Raw genomic sequence first — 23,257 nt, forward strand, 5'->3', positions numbered from 1 at the left:
TGCTTAATTTACAGCTGTGGAACAACTATTTCCATCTTGCTGTGGCTTTTATCACCCAGGATTCTTTGCAGCTGGAACAATTCTCCCATGCAAAGTGCATAAAGATTGTCAGCAAGTAAGTCTTCTTGAAAGCTATATTTTCTTCTCATTTTCACAACAAAGCTTTGATGATGACTAAGTGTATTCTGTTTTCTCTTACAGATATGGAGACATGAGACGCTTGATTGGGTTTGCTATTCGTGACATGTGGTACAAACTTGGTAAGTAAGTGCAGTCAGGAACACAGATGTTCCTCAAATAGGTGTTGAGTGAACATTTCTAATAAGATCAGATGAGTTGTTACATTGGTTTATTTAAAGTGGCTCCATCCTACAATTTATATGTTTGTTTTGTTTGTTTGTTTGCTGGTGTGTGTATGGCATAAAATAACTTCTAAATGTGTGAAGGTACCAAGTGTCGTGGGATTGGAATATGCAGAGGAAAAGAGAAGGGGGAAAGTATTGCAAAGATGGGTAACAGAAGAAATTCCATTTGCAGTGAAACACATTGGGGGAACCTGGAAGGTTTTGTATCTTTGACAGCTTCAGAAAGCTGATATTCAGGCAGATTAAACTGAACTCGTCCACTTGGGGTGTCAGTTGCATGAGCGGACACTGTATTCCGGACTCCAATGTCTGGTTGTCATTAAAGAAAAGAACTCCTGTCCAAGGAGAGTGGCATATGTTTCGATCTTTTGTCTGCAGATTGCAAATACAGTGGTGCCCCGCAAGACGAACGCCTCGCAAGACGAAAAACCCGCAAGACGAAAGGGTTTTCCGTTTTGGAGGCGCTTCGCAAAATGAATTTCCCTATGGGCTTGCTTCGCAAGAAGAAAGCCCATAGGGAAATCTCCGGGGACCTCTTTTAAATGCTAGCGGTGGGGAGCAAAGCCTTTCCCCCCCCCTCCGGCCTTCAGAAGAGGTCCAGGAAGGCCGGCGAGGGCCGAAAGGCTTTCCTCCCCACCGCCAGCATTTTAAAAGCAGTCCGGGATAGCAGGGAAGCGCTTCCCGCTATCCCGGATGGCTTTTAAATCGTCCCGGGACAGTCCCAGGGCGATTTAAAAGACCCCGGGAAGGCAGGCAGGGGGGACAAAGACTTTTGCCCCCCTCCCGCCTTCGGAAGAGGTCCTGGACCTCTTCTGAAGGCTGGCGGGGGGCCAAAGTCTTTGCTCCCCCCTGCCTGCCATCCCCGGAGAGCGGAGAAACACAGCGCAAAGACTTTCGCCCCCCGCCGGCCTTCAGAAGAGGTCAGGGGACAGACTGTCCCCGGACCTGGTCTGAAGGCGGTTTCCATAGGAACGCATTAATTGATTTTTAATGCATTCCTATGGGAAACCGTGCTTCGCAAGACGAAAAACTCGCAAGATGAAAAGACTTGCGGAACGAATTAATTTCGTCTTGCGAGGCACCACTGTACCTAGGCGGGCACTGTAGCTTCTCATTTATCATCAAGAAAAAAGAAAACTGATCATCTTGGTTGCCCTCCTCTGCACATATTCCAGCTTGTGGTGCCCAGAATTGGACACAGTATTCCAGGTGTGGTCTGACTAAGGCAGAATAGAGTGGTACTATTGCTTCCCTTGATCTGGACACTATGCTTCTGTTGATGCAGCCTAGAATAGCATTAGCTTTTTTGGGGGCTTCATCACACTGTTGACTCATGTTAAGCTTGTGGTCCACTAAGACCCCTAGATCCTTTTCACATGTACTGCTAGTAAGCCAGGTGTCCCCCATCCTATATTCATTTTGTTAGCTTGCGCCCAGTTCTCCAATCTGTCAAGGCCATTTTTAATTCTGATTCTATCTTCTGCGGCATTAGCTACCCCCCCGCCCAGGTTTGTGTCATCTGCAAATTTGATGAGCTTCTCCTCAATTCCTTTATGCGAGTCATTTATAAAGACGTTGAACAACAAGGGGCCCAGGACAGAACCCTGCGGCACCCCACTTGTCAACTTTTTTCCAGGATGACGAGGAGCTCTCTGGGTTTTGTCAGTCAACCAGCTACAAATCCACCTAACAGTTAGCTCATCCAACCCACATTTTACTAGCTTTGTCTCAATAATATCATGGGGGACTTTGTTAAAAGCCTTACTGAAATCAAATGTTCAAATGTTCTTCCTTTGGTATAGATGTGTGTTTGAAAATGTAATGTAGAGAATGAAAATTATTTTGGATTTTTATTGTTTCTCATAGTTATTACTATTTTTCCATCCAGATGGGTCTCTTCCTTTATTTCAGCTGATTTTTAATAGGGTACTAAAACAAAAGATGCTTTAGGTACAGATTACTATTTCTGCTGAGATTAAAAACAACAACGGAAACTGTAAAAACAGCTGCTTAATATCGACTGGAAATGAAAAAGATCAGGATTGTTGTTCCAACACATGTTTTTAAAGCCACTAAAGCACATCTTGAAAACAGCTTTATTATTATTGAGGGGAGAGGCCATATTCAATACATGATGTGCATGCTTATCTCTAGGAAAAAATGTATTCACTTAAAATATTTTTCTTTCACCAGTGTTTTTTTTAAGGTTAAAAGCAGCTGGAGGAGAGAAGGGGGATCAGGATCTCTATGCTGTGGGAGGATTTATTTTTATTTTAGAAAACAAAAACCCTGTGCCATATCTCCTTGTATCATTGTCCCAACCAAAGTTGCCTCCCCTAAATATTGCTATTTGTTCTGCAGAAGAAATACTTACTAGTACTGTAAACTGCCAGGAGAACATTTGTTACTGGGTATATGAATGTTGTAAAAAGGAAAAAAAGGGGGGAAATGCCCCAAGATTTAATAATGGATACGGAGCAGGTCTAATACATCCAAGCAATTGCATTAGTCCCTATTATACAAGTGTGAGCAGCTCTGGTTGTGAAATGAGACCTTGAGGAATGAGCTCCAATGTGGGAATGGATTGCTGCTCTTTTGTGGTTTTACAAGGTGCCTTGTGTCAGGCAGTACTGCTACGAATCAATCCTAAATCGGACCACAACTGTTCGTGTTTGGGGTTTTTTATCTACCTTCCCTGAAGTATTAGGCATCATTAAGGATTTCTAGGAAAAGAGCATTAAAGCTAACAAACAAATGGTTTGAGTCTTTCTGCATTTGATTTTGTCCTGCAAAAAGTCATATTTTAAGAATATTAAAAAGCTGTTTTTTCCTGTTAGAGATGACATTTGCAACCTCATTTCTTCATTTCTTTATTGTCTGTCATAATTGCAAATGTCTCCTAAGGCAGACTCCGATGACTCTCTATTTCATATGGCTTTTAAGCCATTGTACAGCGAATTTATAATAGAGTTAGCAGGACACTATTTCTATTCTGAGCTTTCTAATGGCTGACATTAGTCATCCAGGAATGAAGGCAGATAAGTTTTGTCCATTGTGATGGAGAGAAGAGGACATGTCAAATGGCTCCTGTAAAATGTTGTCTGATAGATGGGTTTTGGTGGGAAGGGGTGAAGAAATCTATTGTTTCCAATTATTTTCCTTTCCAAGCACGCTCAGCAATGAGATGTTTGAAACTGACTCCATGTTCAAGTACGTTCAGTTGGCCACTACCTAGGATATTGTGAGGTGCTTCTAGAGTCGGCTTCCATCTCGAATTGCAAATCTGCTATAGCAGCAGTGCAAGTTTGTGGTCTTGCAAAGTTAAGCCGCATGTAAGACTGCCGCAGTAATGCATTTTATTTATTTCATAAAATGTATACACTACTTGGTTCGGTAAAAAGAAAAAAATCCCTCAAAATGTTTTACAAAAAGATAAAGCCAGAAACATTTACAAACACACTTTAAAACATACAAAAGTTAAAATACTAAAACAGATTAAAATTACGTCAATCTTCTGTGAATCTGGGCAGGAAACCAAAAAGAGTACAGTGAAGGTGCCTGCTTGATCTCTGTAGGCAGGTAATTCCCAGGTGTACATGTTGCCACACTAAACAGTTGAGTTCTTACAAATGCAGAACAGGTATTATATGGCACCTGTAGTAGTGCCAATTCCATGACTACCAATAATGATGATCAATAATTCTGCTCTCAATAATGATGACAGCATTGTTTCTATAATGTTCTTCATTATACTATTCATTGTAATAGTTTGGTGTTATTCTTTTAATGGGGTGCTCAAAGAATTTCATGAATGCCTATTTGTGCAAAGAAGGCTAATATTATACATCTTTAGTGGGGTGGTTAAACATAGTGGGTTGTGGCTTGCAAATGAATTTATGGCTGAGCTGAACTACAGGTCATAATCCATGTTCTTCTTAACTACTACACAACATCGGTTCTTAATAATTGGAAGATGAAATGGGAAGCTTATGGAAAGCTTGAGGCACAAGATATTCAGAACTCATCAAACTATGATGTGGGTGGGGGCATTAGATACTAGTCTGTATAGTCGTAAAAGTACTGAATCTGGACTTTTAGCATAGAAGGAATAGTCTTGTCCATTCCACTATAATGGGGCAAGAAGCAGAAGACCTGTAGAACTTACTTATGTGATGGGACATTTTTTAGTCCATTGGAAGGATTTTTCCGAATTGAACCAACAACTTCTTAAATGTGTGTGATATATGTATGCAAAACAATTATTTAAAACTGAAGCATTAAGATATATGATACTTTTAGATTGTTTTTATTTATAATGTTTTTTGAGGTTTTAATTTGTGTTTCCCTTGTCCTTTTGTCATTTGCTGGTTTTAAATTGCAAATTGTGTGTGAATCACTTTTTATACACATTTTTGTACATCTCTCTTTTGAACAGATTTCATGTATGATGAAGGCTGGTTAACAATTTTTTAAATAATAATAATAATAATAATAATAATAATAATAATAATAATAGAATAGCTACACAGAATGTCTGCATGCATTGTGTCCCATTTTTAATATTCTCTTTCACACTTTGATCCAGGGCAGAATAAAATCCGCTTTATTCCTGGAATGGTTGGACCCATCTTAGAGATGACCCTTATTCCTGAAGCTGAGTTACGGAAAGCCACCATCCCAATCTTCTTTGATATGATGTTGTGTGAATATAGAAACACTGGAGAATTCAGAAAGGTATTGTTAGCTTTACATAGTGTTTGTCAGTACTGCCATTATGCTTAAATAACAGCAATATTATATGAATACTCCAGAAAGGTGCTTGCAATTCTTGACACTTTTCTATAGAAAGGTGAGTGCTATAGAAGGAAGGGAAAGAGCTGCAGCACTGTTGGGCAAAGATATGGAAGACTGAGTTTATCAGTGATTTAATGTGGCCTTTTCCTGTCATAAACATATCATTCATCTGAAACATGTAACCTAAGAAGTCATCCTTACAGAATCAGACTCACAAATATGCCAAATATATATATATATATATATATATATATATATATATATATATATATATATACTCTGAGCAGTTTGTTATGTGGGATGAAATGAATTACATTGATATGAAATATCTAAATGAAAGTGAGAAGCAAAGTATGTGGTTGAATGAATTAATCTAGAACTAGAACACTTCATGGAAGAAAGTGCTGTGGTCAATGATGAGTTCTGTGTGTGTTGTGTGGGAATGCACCTTCTGTGAGTTTTCAGCTTTTGTTTTAAAAAACAAGTCTCTAGCACATTTACTTGGGAAAGTTATAATGAAGCGTGGAAAACTGCTCACGAAGAGTAATACAGTTAAATAAATGCATACATATTGGGCTACCTGTATTTAGATACAACAATTCTATAATGGTCTTATGGCCCCTTAACACTGTCTCTCTCCCAAATATCTGTCTATGGATCTCTGGAGGGGTCATTTAATTGATCCACACTTTAATTTCTCCTCCTGACCTTTAGATAGATAGAAGATAGAAGTCTGTGTATTTGGTGAACTATTAGAGAAGATCATGGCAGCTTAGGTTACAAATGTACCAAATTTGTTATTTATGCATTAGCCTTTAATACAATCATCAGTTTTGCCTTGCAGTTAGTGCAGTGAATCACAGTTCAGGGTTCAAAGAGCAGTCGCGACACTAGCTGTGGTAAATTAATAATGATGGTTCTATCTATTGCTAGATTTCATTTGGAAAGGTTGTTATTAAGTGCTCAGTATTTACTCTCCCAGAAGAAAGAAGAGTTCAACATGGTTTGTAGATGGGGGCACATGTGTGCACTGCATTTAAGGCATCATGATTATATCAGTTGAGCCTGGAACAATCTGGCAGGTGGGATTATTGTTGTTGGTAGCACAGCACAAAGCTTTTGGCCTGAGTCCAGGACTGAAAACCATTTTGCTTCTCTGCATCTGCTCTTCCCTTGACTTAATAGCCCTCTATTTCCGTTTTTAATTACTGCTTCTTATTTTTGGCTTGTAACTGTTTCTCTTGGGGATCAATGCAGACAAGCAGGTAGTAGGACCAAAATAATAATAATAATAATGCTCCTGAAATGTGTATCTCAGACTAAAAAAGGTAATATAAGCTTAACAAGGATAACATCTAAAGCGTCTAGGAAATTATAGTTGCAATGTGGACACACAGCTTAGTTGCTAAATAGATTTCTAAGGTTCAGGTGGATAGTTTGGTGTTACAGAATAAGGACATAAAACACATATGATGGTTAAAGCTGCACCAAAGGGTGGTTAAAGCTGTGCCCCAGTGGTACTTATTTATTTGCTTAAAATGTTTATTAACAACCTTTCAGAACAATCACTAAAAGGCATCAGTAAAATACAATAATAAAATCGCATTGTCATCAGACAAATAAACCTAAGACTAAAATACACGAAAACCAACAATCGACATTTATAGGGTGGTTGAGGACTCAACCCCTGGTGTCTCCATTTTTAAAAAATAAAAATAAATTGTGTATCAAGGTTGGAAAAGACAACTGCCTGAGCTCCACATAAGTTGATGCTGGAGAACATAACAGCCTACTGGCCCACCTGTGACGGTAACATATGAGAGTGCTGGAGTTGAAATAGTTAAACAGGTTACCCAATCAGAACCCAGGGGGTGGAGCCAGAGGGACTATAAAACCAACTCTGGGAGGGGTTCGTTGGGAGTTGGGTGATTGGTTGGAGTGGGAGTGAATTGGGATAGAGTCTGTGGGTAGGTTGAGTTAGTGTAGCGAAATAAGCTGAGTCAGGAACAGTTAGGAGCTAGGAAGACAAGTAAATATCTGAGAGGTGGTTTAGTGAGTGAGAGCAGGTAGCGGAAGTTATAGGTCTGGATAGGCACCCCATGGTTGTAATTGACTGAGACTGTTTATGGAAACCATACACTTGTTAAACTGCAATAAATAAACAGAAGTTTATGTTCCAATTTAACCCTGACTGGACTCAGTATTTTACCAGGTAGGGCCTGGGTGGTGGCAGCGAGAAATAAAGTGGTGGCACAGGGATCAATAGATGGTGAAACGTCCGGGGGCCCTGTGTGATCGCCACACCACCTACTCCAGCATCCTGTTCTCACCTCAGCTAACCAGATGCCTGTGGGAAGCCTGCCCACAAGGACCTGAGCACATCAGCACTCTCTCCACTTGTGATTCCCAGCAACTGGTATTCAGAAGTGTGCTGCCTCTGACAGTGGAAGTAGAACATGGCCATCAGGGTTAGTAACCCCGATAGCCTTATCCTCCACGGATTTGTCTAATCCTCTTTTGAAACCATCCAAGGACACACAGTACTGGATGAAATTGACCGACTAGGAAGAGGAACCTGTGGCCCTCTATAGTTTGTTGGACTCGGGACTCTCAAGTGGCGCAGTGGGTCAGTGGGTCTGGCTGTTAACTGGAAGGCTGGCGATTCAAGCCCACCCAGGGATAGCTGTGGGCAGGATTCCTGTATTGCAGGGGGTTGGACTAGATGACCCTCTGGTCCCTTCCAGTTTACAATTCTGTGATTCTGTGTGACTCGCATCAGCCCCAACCAGCACAAGCAACTGTCAGGGACAATGGCAGTTGTAGGCCAGAAACATCTGGAGAGTCACAGGTTCCCATTGCTGCCTTATATAATTAATCCATTTAATTTCTTTTCTTTCACTTGTCTGGTTCTTTCCGTGCTGCTCTTTCATTGTTTGCAGTATGAGCATTGCCAGCCTGTGTGCAAGAATCGAAAGGAACAAAGAAAAGGGAAATGGGGGAAATGTCAAGTTGGAGTGTGCCCTTGTTGGTAGATTCCCACACAGGGAAGCACTTTCTTTCATTGTTTGCAATGAGAAACTGGGTGTGCTCTCTCGTAAGGAGATCAGTTTGTAAGGTGCACTGTGTAGCCTGCCATTTGACACAGCAGGCTGGATAATGTTTTACTGCATGACAGTGCTACAGTCTGCTGCAATACCCAAAGACATGCCCCACAAATAACCCAGAGATGCATTTTAAATAAAAGGACACATTTGACTCATGTAAAAACACACGGATTCCTGGACCGTCCGTGGGCTAGATTGATAAGGCAATTGGGCTGGATCCAGCTCCGGGGCCTTAGGTTGCCTACCCCTGGACTAGATGATCCTCAGAGCACCTTCAAACTCGATAACTGTACAATTTTATTATTCCATTTCCAAAATATGCCCCTTAATATAAAGTCCCTTTAAACCTTTTAGAGGGCATTTTTTAGGTAAATCATGCTTTTAGAGATGTTAAATATTTTACTTCTCATTATGTTTTTTGAAAATGGAAAATCCTATCCATTCAATCCCTTATGAAAAAAATAGTCCTTTTGTGTTTTTTCTCTCTCTTGCTTACATACAATTTTAATAGATACTGAGAGAAATTAAAAACACACGCATAAGCAATTCTGGGTGGCATTCAACTATGTTTTACTCAGAACAGTAGACCAGAGTAAATTAATATGCCTAACTCAGTCATGTTCATTCATTTCAATGGGTCTATTTTGAGTAAAGCATAGTTAAATACTACTCTAAGATTCCTTCCATTAAATCCAAAGGCGTAGACAGATGTAGTTACTAGCTCAAAGGTCCACACACAGAGTTAAATGGAATTTTGTCCCAATATTCCATTTTGAAGAATTGTTTTCTGAATGAGCAGCCAATGGTTTTATGTGCTGAGCTGATGAAACATCTGCCCCCAAAATAAAATGGTTTGTATTCGAAAGTATTTGTAGGGATGAAATGATAATATGCAGAATAAATGAAAACATCACTGAAATAAATATCGGGTTAAGATTATTGTTAAAAAAGAAGATTTGTCTTTGGCTTAGCAAAGATTAATTCCTAAGCATAATACTATTTTGATCCTGGTAAGCAACATGAATTCATGTTGCAGATCCCTGTTTAAATCCTTCACTCAACATTTCCATCACATATTTTAACCAGCTGTGAGCAGGTTTTTAAATTACTTTTCTTGCCTGGTAGTTATTAGACGGCAGCAAAAATAGTACTGACTTTGAGCATTCATTGATAGGTTGTGTATTCCCTGTGAGCTCTAATTCCCGTGTTCTTTTCAAAGACACAGGTAGTCTCTTGAAAATCCACCTCTCAAGGTTGTAATATAATGTTGGAAAGCATAATACAGGTGTCTGCTTGAAAAGGAAGGTGCATGTTCTTAGACAGTAAGCAACCAGAAGGTGTTCTGTAAGAGGCACTTGCCTTACCCTTGTGTTTTTCAAAGCCTTTTATAGATACTTTTGGCTCAAGGAAAGAAAAATGTTCACATCTTCCCCCAGTAGCCTATGCTCTTTAGCTTTAATCCCCTGGCTCCCATCACTTCTGTCAGCCTTGAGGCAGTACAAGCACATAAACTCATCCTGTTTCTGCTGAACCTTTTGGAAGTTAGAGGGAAAGTTAATCCTGCAAGGCAAGGACTGTGTCAGAATTGCTACCAGCATTACCACCCTGATGGATCAGGCTCAGTTCCCAGGCATCATGCTAGGTGGAAGGAGAACATGATTTATTTAAAGTATTCCTTTTAGTTGCTTCTGAGGGCTGTGCTGTGCTCCCACAAGGTGACACACAAACAAAAAGATATAATAGCCATACTAGGAAGACTACGATATACGTTAAGAAGCTACTCGGTAACGCCTAAACTAATTATGCTGAACACAGCATTGAAGAGGAAAGTCTTCAGTTTTCACCTAAACAGCTGTACAAGACAAGATGGAAGTCAATAGCTAGGGAGTTCCATATTTTGGGGACCCTGCTTGCCAACCTAACTGATCTTAATGGTGAGCACTCACAGAGGATTCCTGAGGCAAATCTTAACCAACTGGCAAGATTATATGGCACTGTGACACAGGCATCTCTGCCAGGTGGGCAAAGAAACCACTCATTATGATCATTCTGCTGCTGACAGTGTGCGTTCCCTCTGCTTTGATCTGTCATGGTGCCTTGGGTTATCAGGATGAGGACAGTCTTAGGACAGATACAGAATTGTATCCAACAAGTGAGCCCTTGCAATAAAATGTTGCAGCATCAATGTTCAGCGCCCTCCTCCAGCATAACAGACAGTATGAAAAGTCTGGTAAAAAAACCAACAACAACACCCTGTGCATTTCACTAAAAATAAATGCAAAAGTAGCAGAGAAAGAAAACAATCTAAAGATAATAATAGCATAGAGGTGAGAATACAATTTAACACCTACTGCAGCCAAACAACACTTTCAGTTGCCAAACATTAAAATAAACCAGCTTCTTAACACCATAACAACATATATGTTGAATGACAGAGAACAATTAATAACACTTTAACAGTCCATTACAGATATAACACTTTAACAGTCCATTACAGATGAGCAACACTTTCAGTTACCAAATGCAATTATTCTTTCAGCCTTCCCTTCCACCTGGTTCCTGCCCCCACCTCCAAAAAGAGTCAGCGCTCCATGGCCATTCCTCTTTTTCAGTCCCCATCTTGCAAACCTTGGTGTTCAATCTAATGCCTCCCTCTTGTGCATGGATAATGCCGTTTTGGCTGCCTAATCTCAGGCTGAACAACAGTAGTAATGAGAATAGTGATTTAACTCCAGAATTATTTTATATATTATATAAAAGGTATACAGGAAACACCAAAGCACTTCTTCCCACTGCACATAGTTAACTGTGGAATTCATTCTCACAAGATGTAGTGATGCCCTCTATTAGATGGCTTTGAAACAAGGTTAGATAAATTTCTGCAGGATAAAGCTATGAATGGCTCCTAGCTGTGATGGATATGTTTTCCCTCCACTGTTGGAGGCTGAATACCAGTTGCTTGGAATCACAAATGGGGAGAGTACTTTGGGGCTTCCTCTGAGCATTTGAGTGGCTACTGTGAGAACAGGATGCTGAGCAAGATGGGCCTTTGTCCTCATCTAGCAGCCACTTCTTACGTTCTTACATTCTTGTATCGGTATGGAGAGCACTTCTGCATTCAGGTTCTGCTTGTGATTTTCCCATATGCCTCTGTTTGGCTACTGTGAGAACAGGAGGCTGGGCTAGACAGAACTTTGGCCTGATCCAACAGGATCTGTCTGGTCTTTGACCACAAAGATTGATTGATTGATTGATTGATTGATTGATTGATTGATCCGACAGGATTCTTATGTTCTTAACAGATGTTTTCAGTGTATGCCCCCCTCCCCTTTAAGAACTCAGTACTGTTGAGATAGTTCTATGTTGCTCAGGGGACAAGCCACAGCTCAGTGGTAGCTCAGTGGTTCAATCCAGATAGGGCTGGGAATATCCCCTGCCTATAACCCTGGACAGCTACTGCCAGGCAGCACCAACACTACCAAAACCTTAATCTGATTATGTACAAGGCAGCTTCCTATGTTCCTACATTACTTCTACCTCTTTGATGTACTGTATGCTTTCACTGATAATCTAGAGAGCGGCTTAAACTCCCTATTCCACTTTCCTCCCTGTGTGTAGGAGGTAGATATCTTCATCTTGCTGTCTTGGATGCCTTTCTGCAGTACAATGCTTCACAGCCTCGTATTGTGAGGGTGCTCAGTTTAATTTCATTTTCTTGCATTCTCTGTGGGAGAAAGGAATCACATTTTCCCGATAAGGTGGTGCACCTAGTTCTTGCAGTTTTCCCACTGTTGCAACAAAAGCACATCAATTTAAATGTACTACTTTCTGTGCCTGCATTAATCTCCAAATATGGATCAGAGCAAACAATAAGAGAAGGCAAGCTTCAGCCGTGGAAGAGATAGTGTTTCTAAAATACACAGAGAAGCCAGTGAGGAAGAGATCTGGTAACCACTCTTGGATGAACTGGAGACTCCCTGCTTCCTCTTAAACCAAATGTGGAACAACATAGTTAACAGCCATCATCCACATGCACTGTTTCTATATTCACCTAAAGAGAAGAAGCGCAGGGCCTGGGGAAATGAGCAGAATGCGTTGCAAATGGCAGACAGACTGCTGCCAAGATTCGGTGGCACAGGCTGGACTGTGTCTATAGGAACAGATCTTCTTTGGCCTTTATTTCCTGAATGCCTGGCAATGTGCTGGTACCCTCTGGCAGTAGATAAGCATTTTCCTTTGGCTGCCTCCTCTTTAGCTGCCACTCCAGCAAAGGAACAGCAGACCAAGATTATCAAAATGCTATTTAGATGTCATGTGAACTGTCTGACATGGGCCTCAGAGTCAAGGAAAGAGAGGAAATGGGGTGTACAGCTGGTTGTTGTTGTTTTTGCTGTTATGTTATGTATTTGTGGTTTTTATGTTGTAAACTGCCCTGTGATCTTCAAATGAAGGGTGGCATATAATTTAATTTAAATAAATAAATAAAATAAAGGAAGAAACTGCAGAAATGGGGGATGGGGGAAGGAGGACGCAAACCAAATCAACTGGGTGGAAAACTGTGTCTATGAAATGGTTATCGCCAAAGAGAGTGAGTGGTTGGTGTTGATCAAAGTTAGACTTAATACCCATGTGAATGAGAGAGGATATCTGTTACCTGTTATGTATAAGAGATGAATGAGGAGGCTTGCTGTTTTTTTAGTACCTATTTTCTTTCCTTCCCCACCCCCTTCCTTCTACTTTTAGTTCCTCCTGGCCTATTTTGGATTTTCATCCAAAAGTAGAGGTTAGATTTGTATTTGGATGTGAGACTTTATAGATCAAATAGAAGCTTGTAGCACCAGGGAGAAACTACATAAGGAGCCACCTAGAATATTATGAGCACCATAAACATTAAGTGTTTTGAGGGGGTGATAAAAGGGATGGGTCGTCTAGACCCAATGGATAAAGGGAGATGAGCATTTTAAATGTGATGGAACATAGATTAAGTGGTTTAAATAAACATTCTCTGCCATGATGACAAATGTCTCAGAATACACCAAATGTATGTTTAAACACTTCCATCACACTTAGATCCAGTGTGCATCAGGTTTGTTTTTGGTTTACCAATTGTGGTTTGGTTCAGCAAAACAAACCAATACCTTTGGCTTGGATGTAATACTAATCCAGGGATGATGTTTTATTACTTGCAGTAGGGGAGAAGTGGATCAGGAGGCACCCATTTATTCTCAGTAAACTATTAACTATGGTTTACTATGACATGTAGGTGCTGCCACTGAGCACTGTGTCTTTCTATAGCCAGCAAAAAAGATGAGAGGGAGAATTACAAATAAGATGAGAAAGAGATGCATAGATATATGGCCACTGTTGGACCAGCAGATTTGGAAAAGGTTGTTTTTGTGTCCTGTGAAGTGAAAATGGCAAAGCAAGCACCCTCTCTATGGTTAAATTAGGACATTGCACTCTACCATTGTTGTGCAAGATATGTCTGAATTGAATTTTAGTTTTCAGAGACATTTAAGCAGCAGCATTTTGAAGGCTCAGTCATCAGTAATCAAATCCAGCTAGCCTCACATAGAAAGGAAGGTCAAAGAAAAAGATGTGTCTTCTAGTGTAGACAGTGTTGACGAAAGACTCAGTGGGATAATTAATCACACTGAGCATATCTGAAGAGCAGAGCAGAGCATAGAAGTGACATGTTTCCTGTCTAGTTACAGCACAATCTAGGTAGCATAGGACAAAGATGAAGGGAGAGGACAAAGGGACAGAGGAATATCAGAAATTTGCATGTACCTGTAAAGCAGCTTTAAGCAATAGCCAGAAGTATTAAATGTTTGACTTGTGGTTTACAGTGGTCCAAATACGATAACTTTGTGTTAATGGGCTGAAGTAGGCGTGAGTGTTGCTGATGTCCTGTATGGCCAAGGTTGCTGTCACAAGAAACATAGGAGGCTGATGTAAGAATTGTGCATACAAAAATGAAAGACAAAGAGAATTATGGGAAATGAAGGAAAGATACTGCTAGTGCAAGCATTAAGACTAAGTGGAAAGTGACCAAGAGCCAGTTCAGTTGTAACCAGGGGCAAAGTCTCTAAAGCAGAAAAGGGTAAAACACAGCTCTGTGGGGTAGGGTGTCTGCTAGTATATAATAGATACTATAATCCAATCAAACTAAAAATATAGAGAGACTGAGGTGCACTGATGTTGGGGTTGATGACATCTTTGCCATAATATCTATTTGCAGCATTGTTGTTGTTGTTTTATACATTTCTCCCCACATGGCAGCAAATCACAGTATAATAAAATGCATATAAAATACTTGCAAATATAAAAAGAGTTTAAACACTAGCATTTAAAAGCATTTAGAAAAAAGCACCCTTATTATTTATATAAAAACAGTTTAAAACAACAGCACAAACATAACATGAGTTAAAGTATAATTCAGGTACCAAATGTTGGGACAGATATTGACTCGTGAAATAGCAAAAGATGGAAATGCTTTTGCTAACATACGTATTGGTGTGGTAACAAACCATACTATACCAAAGGCAGCTATAAGAGTAACAATGAGTGGCAAGGGATAGGTGGTGCATTTATTTCCTTTAACAACTAAAGAAGCATGCATAGCTTTGCCTTACACTCTTCGGCCACTGGAGTTTTGCCTTTTTCAGCAGGTTGCATACCATAGGCCAAACTCTCATCTTCACCATTTTTGTTATGAATTAGCACACTGCCAAATTAACATAAAACAGGGATGGAGAACAGGGTCTGTAGGCGGGGTTCTCAGTTCCTCCCACCGCCCTGGGCCACTTTGACAGGCAGGCAGTGCCGCGAACCCGTCAGTCGCCTGCCATCACCCATGACACCAGCTGACCCACCTTCAAAGGAAAGAACAGGAAGCTCACAGCCAATTCTTTCTTTTCTTGTTTTGCAGCCTGGCTTGAACTCAAGCCAAGCTGCAAAAAAAGATTCCTGCCAAAAAGGGGCCTGCTGGTCAGCATAAAACTTTAGAAGACATTTGTGCTGATTACATGACTAAAGCCTTGATTCTATAAAGTACTGCTCTCTAGTTTTGTGAAAATATTTCTAGGGGGGCTTTTCAAACATATTTCCGAGTTACAACCTTTATGCTACTGGTTCCTCAGGGACTTTTCTTGAGTATGTGGTTATAAAAATTGCCATCTTGTTAAGTAACCTTGCAAGTGATTTCTGTTCCAAAAATGCACAATGTATTTAGTTATTTGGAGTACTGAAGTAGACAAATATTCTATATTTGTACTGGTGAAGAGATCTGCATGAAGGATGCCTTTATTTATGCTGCTGTTGACTGTTACTTAAATGGGTTTTGTTCAGTCCCTAGACTGTGTTTCTCCAAGGTTACCAAGGAAACAATGATGCCATTCAGCAATAAATACTAATTGTACTGGATGTGTACTGTGTTAATAGAATCAGGGCCCACATCAAAACATGGTATATCAGAACAGGGAGGGTTCACTGGTGCTACAGTCAGGCTCAGCACCACGGGACAGCGTGCTGTTCCTACACAGTCACTGACCTCAGTAGCCAACAGCCTGCTTACCTGTCCAGAGTGACAGCTGGCAGGGATGTGTGTGTGTGAGAGAGAGAACAGGTGCTGACTGGGCCTGCACATGGCAGGTGCAAAGCCTGCAGCTTCATCATCTTTAATTATGCTGGCCCCGCCTCTGCCATAAGAACAGATGGTGGGTCCAGTCCAGCATCCTCTTCTCACAATAGTGAACCGGATGCCCATGGAAAACCTCTAAGCAGAATTTGGGTGCAACAGCATGCTCCACACTTGTGCTCCCCAGCAACATTTATTCAGAGACATACCACCTCTGATACTTTAGGTAGTACACAGCCATCACGATTCGTAACCATTGGTAGCTTTATCCTCAATGAATTTTTCTAAACTCCCTTGAAAGTCAATTTGGTGGCCATGCTACATCCTTCAACATTGAATCCCACAGTTTAACTATTTGCTTCTTAAAGAAGTATTTCATTATATCTGCCCTGAACCTCCCAATATTCATTTTCATCCGGGTGTTCTCTCTATCCACTTTCTCCTGCACCTCTATCTTCTCCTGCCCCTCCCCCATCCCTCTTTTTTCTTGAACAAAAAAGTTCCCGGTGTTTTAACCTTTCCTCATAGGGGAGTTGCTCCAGCCCCTTTTATCATTTTGAAGAATTCAACATCAAGCTGCCACAAACATTTCATCATTGTGAACATTTCTGCTTGTCTGACAGAATGATATCCCCTCTTCTCCACACGCAGTTCTAGGGTTTCTTCCACCACCCTGAGCCAATTTGAAGGGAGCATGAGGGGAGGGGAGGGAGAGGGAAAGCTCCACTGCACTAGCTGAAGTCCTTGTGCAGGCTTCTGCTATTGGGACCAGCTAGCTGAATCTGGCCCCCGATGTCTATTGGATTCCTCCTCCCCCTTTTAAGCACTAGTCCCTTTTCAAAAATATTAGTTCTTAGCCAAGCAACATGACTAACCATTACTGTTTAGAAATACTTGTGCCCATGTTTATTTTACGTCTTTCACATTATCATTTATCCATTCTGCTTAATTGCTCACTTTCTATTTTGTGTATGTACAAGTCACCACACCAAGTTCTCGAGGTTCCCTTAGGTGTTTTGGGGTTGTTGTTTTTTGAAGTGTGAAGTAATACTGGGTCCATGGCAGATATCAGGTGGGGGACAGACCTCTGTGCATGTGGGGTTTCTGCCTTCCAGTTGGACCTAAGTACTTTACTTGGAGGGAGGGAAATGTGATTCCATGCAACTTGTATTTATCATCTGCATATTTTCCAAACATAGAATAAAATGATTATTTGCCAATCTTTGATGCTCAAACTTTGAACATTCAAGCACTGGTGAGATTTCACATGCAGCCAGGGCGGGGCGGGGGGGGGGGGTAAAGCCTGAACCAAAATAGCTTCACAACCAGCTTGTATGGGTTCATTGCCACATCAAATGGCACTGACAAGAAAGGGCAAATCTCCAGCAGTAAACAGTTCATTCCATTTCCTTTTTAACCATTTGTTTCAAAGGTAACCAAGAATGCAAGGTAACTGTTTGTACATTGATAGACTAGACATGTAAATTAGTTTTTCAACCACGAGTCCCCAGATGGTTGTTGGTCTCCAACTCTGTCACCTCCAGAAAGCTTAGCCTACTGGTCAAAACTAAGTTCTCTGAGGAATCAAGGCTGGAGGTTATAAATCACCTTATAAAGAAAGTGGGTGGGTACACATGCATGTACACATGCATGTGCACACACTATCACTGTAAAAAAACCCCAGAAGCAATTCAATTTCTGTTCAGATAGGATTCTTCAATGCATATGTATAATAGCCATTACCCAGCACTGAATCAGTGACCTAAAAATAAAGTTACAGGCCTTAAGAACCCAAACTATAAAAGCAATGGCTCATCACCGAAGTCAAATTTTCTCAGATAAGACTTACCTGGATATTACTATTTAGAACTTCAGCAGTCTAAGGCAAAACCTTTTTCTCCACACATCATTCAGTCTTACTGCCTTCAAAATTTGTCTCAGTTCTTTATTTTCAGAGTAACTCAGAATTAGCCACGTTTTTTCTTCATAGTAAATGACTGTATTTTTCGCCCTCATTAAATAAGTAGGTTTTATAATTGTTGGAGTTTAGCAAATATATCACAGTGGTGCAGAAAAAAATAGTCTGGTAAGGCTGCTCCTTTAAAAGATAAATAAAACGTAAGGTTTATTCATGGCAAACAAAGCCATTCTAAGTCCAGATGGAGCCAGCACTTAACACTAGTACATGCTAGCTCATGCTTGGACTGACTAACTTGGAGAAGAAGCAGGAAGGAAGGAAAGATACTTGAAAGGGAAAGAATCAGGGAGTGGCACAGACAGGTTGCCTTTCTGTCTATGCCTCCCCCCCTCCCCAATTCAGGAAACTTACTGCATGTGTTGTTGCTTTACTCCCAGCAATAATATCAAAACCCGACTTCTCAATAATACTTCAATAGGGACAGTCATCTTTATTGGGGGGTGGGGAATCCTATGTTTTCAGGCTGGAATGTTGTCTTAATTTCTATAATCACTAAGCTGTTGGTAACCGTCAATGTTCTTAAATATTTAAATGGTTGGTGTGGGTGACATATTTTCCTTTATGTGCACAGTGGTTAAAGGTTTTACCTCCTTTCCCTGAACAGTTTGAAAACGAAATCATTTTAAAATTGGACCATGAAGTGGAAGGAGGCCGTGGAGATGAGCAATATCTGCATTTGTTTGAATCAATGTAAGTACAAAGAAGGGGCAAATCCTTGGTTTTGGAGTAGGATTCAGTCAATGAGCCCCCTCAGTGGAAGCCCTGCACAAGGACTTCCATTTGTACAAATGGGCTTTCCACTCTTCTTTCCACACACACCCCAAAATTGGTTCAGGGGGAATGTTGTGTGAGAGAACCTCCAGAACAGCACAGTGGGAGGAGAATGGAGATTGTTCCATCCAGTAAGTTGGAATGCTTCCCTGACAGAACAATCACTTTAGCACGATGATGAATGCCTCCCACAATTTTTAAGGTTGAACATTTGTTTTAAGTATGATCCATATAGTAACGTATTTATTGTACTTCTCCCCTGTTCTTACATGGGGCTTCCAGTAGTCTCCTAGAATATGGCCACGAGATCCACTTCTGCTTAGCTTCAGGGTATTCCTTGGAAAATCTCTTTAAATTGACTTTTTTTTAATGTGGGGTGTGTGTGTGTGTGTATGTGCGTGTGTCTTAAATAAACATAGGTCTGTAACTCAATTGTGCCCCCAGGGCACCTGTGCTCTGTCATGCAAATATATATACAGGCAGGGAGTGAAAAATGCTTCAGGCATAAAACATTTCCATTCAAATTTAGTGTGCCTCAAAACACAAACTTCTCCAGAGATGGTAGACCTGACCCAGAAGCAAAACAGAAAGTACATCATAACATTGGAACATGTTAGGATGTGGTATTGGAGCTAAGCTACTGGGTTTGTTGTTGTTAGAGCTAGTATGTTCAATCTAGCATCAACCACCATAGAGGTTAGCACAGTCTACACTTGCCTTGCAGATGGCTGACCTGTAGCAGCATGTATGTTGGGGTGGAGCAGCCTTCCTGACGGCAGTGTCATTGCTGCTTACCTGGACAAGACTGGGGCAGTGCAACAGCAAGGTCAGGGCATGTGGGTGCACCTGTGGGAGTACCTGATTGGTCTCACTGGGGCACCTACATGGCCTTGACCTTACCACCACTCTGCCCCCACACCAGCCAGGCAAGCAGCAGTAATGGATCCATGGCTTTACCCCACATACTTCTGTGGCTGACATAAAAAGGTAAAGGTAAAGGTAAAGGGGACCCCTGACCATTAGGTCCAGTCTCGCTTTATTGGCTGAGGGAGCCGGTGTACAGCTTCCGGATCATGTGGCCAGCATGACTAAGCCGCTTCTGGCAAACCAGAGCAGCACACGGAAACACCGTTTACCTTCCCGCTGGAATGGTACCTATTTATTTACTTGCACAGGTGTGCTTTCGAACTGCTAGGTGGGCAGGAGCTGGAACCAAACAACGGGAGCTCACCCCGTCGCGGGAATTCGAACCGCCGACCTTCTGATCAGCAAGCCCTAGGCTCTGTGGTTTAACCCACAGCACCACCCGACATACTGGCATGCAAATCAGTTGTAAGGAAGTGTCCATAATATATAAACAATTTGTTTTTGCAAAGGTACTTTGCATCCAGGTGCTGATTGATCCCCTACGTAAATAGTGATACATAGGGGAACACTGGCTAACATTTTTACACTTTTGGAGGCATTACAGAAATTAAATTGGCTTGGTCATTGGACAGTACCCTGTTTAATAAATGCAATCCTTCCCTCCTTTTCTTAACATGTGTGGATGGGTTCTGTTTCTAGAATGGAACTGAACAAGCATAAGAGCAAAAGTATAGTAGTGGCTTTGTTGCCTCAACTTGTCACCCACCATAATTCTGGCCATACTAGGAAATGGATAATTACTTCTCTTTTTCCCAAGGTAAAGATATATTCTTATTATCTAAGGGAGCTGTTGATCTCAAAGGCACAGTTTCAGCACAGAAGCAACATATGATGAATGGCATCATCTCTTGACTTTGCCTTCTTTGTTGCTGTGGCCTACAACTTTCTGCTTTACAAAATAATACTTAATTTTCATGCTTAACTCTGAACATGCTCTGTGACAGTTGAACTGTGAATCAACTTATGAAAGAGCAGCCTAAGAATCAGAAAAGAATTAATACATATGCAACTAGAGGTCTGTGCATAGAGGTCACAGAAGAAGTGTGGACAATCATGTTGAAATGTGCAAATCTCTTCTTTTCTGAAGGGCAGAACCATTTCCCTGCACTTACATTTGATTTATTACAAACTACATACAAACTTTCAGGTAAATTAAGTCTTTAAAGTCAAAAATAAGTTTAAGCAGAATACCGCAATAATCAGAAGACAAACATCCCCAACAGTGGTCCTTTTGGGAGGCAGAAATTTCAGGAAAGAGGTTAAATACGTCTGTGGAAATATATCAGCTTGGAAAGTATAAAATGATGATGATCTGCACTTTCAAAATTATAGAGATTCCTGGAGAATGCCACAGAAAGCATTGCATTATTTCACCCTGACACTTCTCAGTGCTGCTCAATTGAATTGTTACATGAGATGACAGAATCTAATGAAATTCACCTTGTTATAGATTCCCATCTATATTATTTCTGCCAGATTGGGAATAGCCAGAGTGAATAATTGGGGACATGGCCCCTATTTTGTTCTGGAGTATCCCAGAAACATTGTGCCACCTGAAGTCAAGGCTTCACATGCTGTGGATAATAAGTTGTTTGTTTGTTTGTTTGTAAAAGCAATGATTTGGAACATCTATTTATTTAATTTGCTTTGGCTCATATTCTGCTGCCTGATGCTTGTATTTTGCCCTTTTCCAGAAGGCAGGACAGGTAACATAGAATAGAGCTACTCTGTCCTAAAGTAATGGTTTCAGATGGTCTGATGTATACAGAACACATTCCTCCTCATAACTCTCAAAGTTAAAATGTGGAGAATTGCATTTCTCAAAATACTTCCATGTCAAAAACTCCCTCCTGCAAAACCTATTTAAGACCAATATGGGAAGAATATGCCATACCATGAATTTTTGGTAACAGAATTGTGTCCTGGAGGTCAGACGTTATTCAACTGAGATACCAGTGAAGATGGAAACAATAGAAATTAAGTCGAATGCTGTATTAAATATAATAGATTGCACTACACAGTAATACTGCAATCAAATAACCTTAGGAAATAAGAATGTGGCACTGGGTCACTTCAAAACACAGGCTGAGGATAGTATGAGGAATGTTCCTCCATGTCAAATATGCCCTTTCTATAGGAATGCAAAGCACTGCACACAGTGTTTTAGTGAAAAGATGCTGCTATAGTCCACTGTCCCTGGTGTGCTAGATTGCAGAGAGCAAGGAAAAATATGTTTACACCTCTATGGAACTTTTCTCAAGGAGAAGAAAGCTCAATATGCTTACGAGGGAGAAATCAATTTAAATTGAGCCAAAAGGGTAATTAGGATTTGACCATGGTTGTTTTTCACTGTCACAATGGAGCTGTATCATTAGAGTGGTCTTGGAATTCTAAAGCCTCTGACAGCATGGCCACTGGTTAAGGATGTTGGGAACTATAGTCCAACAACATTTGAAAGACCACAGGTTTCCCACATTTGCCTTTGATGGAAGAGCAAGGTGCAAGTGAACTACAAACGGAAGCATAAATAAATTCCCAGTGTACAGAGTAACTCCTCACATTCCTTATGGAAAGCCCAAATATTAGGTTGAAAGTTAGATTATTCTTTGGAGGTAACATTAAATACCTATTAAAACATAATGCCATGATATCTAATGAAAATGCAAGATTGCAGTTGCTAAAGAATGCCAATGAATTACAAAATATATTTGCATATGTAAAATATACTAGTGCATTACAACACAGCTTTGCATTTAAATGAATTTACTAATGAAGCCCAGGGAAATTAAGAACTGTACATACTGCAGCACAGCAACAATTCAAGACATGCAGGATAATTGCATTTTAAGACGGTGAAGAATGAAACTGAGCATTTGCTAACTTCTTGTCATTATTTTCCAGTGCAGTGTCCCTCATAATTTCCATAATTTATCAGATTTAAAATCCTTAATGGACTTGGTTAGTTGCTGCTGCAGTCACTTAAAAGCTAGATCAGAATTTAGGAAGACAGGATGCTTTAACAGGATGTGACTATAATGGTGCAAAAAGAAACATCACCAGCCTCTCACTTTGTCAGAGCCCATGAATCCCCTGTCTCACATTAAAGCAAAGCCAGAAGACAAGAAGAAAATACATTCAGGCAGCCCTGTAGTGTCACACATTCAATGACTCAAGACTGAAAATTACCTTGCTGTACAGAAGCAGCTATCCTATTTTTCCAATGCATTTTCTCACTGAAATGGTAGTGAAAAGGCAGGATAGGACTGGCAGGATGGGCAAAACACCCCCATGAGATTTCCTCCAAATGATCATATTAAATTCATTTGCAACTGCCGTAGACCTTCTGCACACCTGATCAAGGACAGCAAGTACTTTTGTGAACTGGAAGTACTTATGCACAGAGGATTACAACAATTTGTATGACCATGGCATAACTGACTGCTGCCACCATGGGCTTACTGTAGTGTATGCATGTACTTCTAGCTCACACAGTATTTCTAGCACATAATCACAGACGTGCACAAGTTGGGTAACATGGCAGTACTTGACCAGCTCTGCCATGCCTGAGAAACAGTCTGTCACTATCTTGCTGGAGGGATTTAAGTGCATACTGGAATGTTGCTTTTGTGCAGTTGAAGTGGCTCTGTCATGCTAGTTCAACAAATCCACTTTTAATAAT

General features: G+C 40.7%; 1 protein-coding gene across 7 annotated transcripts in view; it reads left to right on the forward strand.

Moving 5' to 3' along the window:
- DOCK2 (dedicator of cytokinesis 2) overlaps positions 1 to 23,257 on the forward strand; it is a 249,142-nt gene that overhangs the window by 182,647 nt on the left and 43,238 nt on the right. For all 7 annotated transcript variants that reach the window (XM_083718724.1, XM_083718730.1, XM_083718728.1 and 4 more), the window contains 4 exons: positions 15 to 115; positions 202 to 260; positions 4,951 to 5,099; positions 18,485 to 18,570. In XM_083718724.1, coding sequence (XP_083574850.1) covers positions 15 to 115; positions 202 to 260; positions 4,951 to 5,099; positions 18,485 to 18,570 — 395 coding nt within the window. The remainder of the gene's footprint in view (positions 1 to 14; positions 116 to 201; positions 261 to 4,950; positions 5,100 to 18,484; positions 18,571 to 23,257) is intronic.

Source organism: Podarcis gaigeae (genome assembly GCF_964106915.1).
Source record: "Podarcis gaigeae genome assembly, chromosome: 2".
NCBI classification, from domain to species: Eukaryota; Metazoa; Chordata; class Lepidosauria; order Squamata; family Lacertidae; genus Podarcis; species Podarcis gaigeae.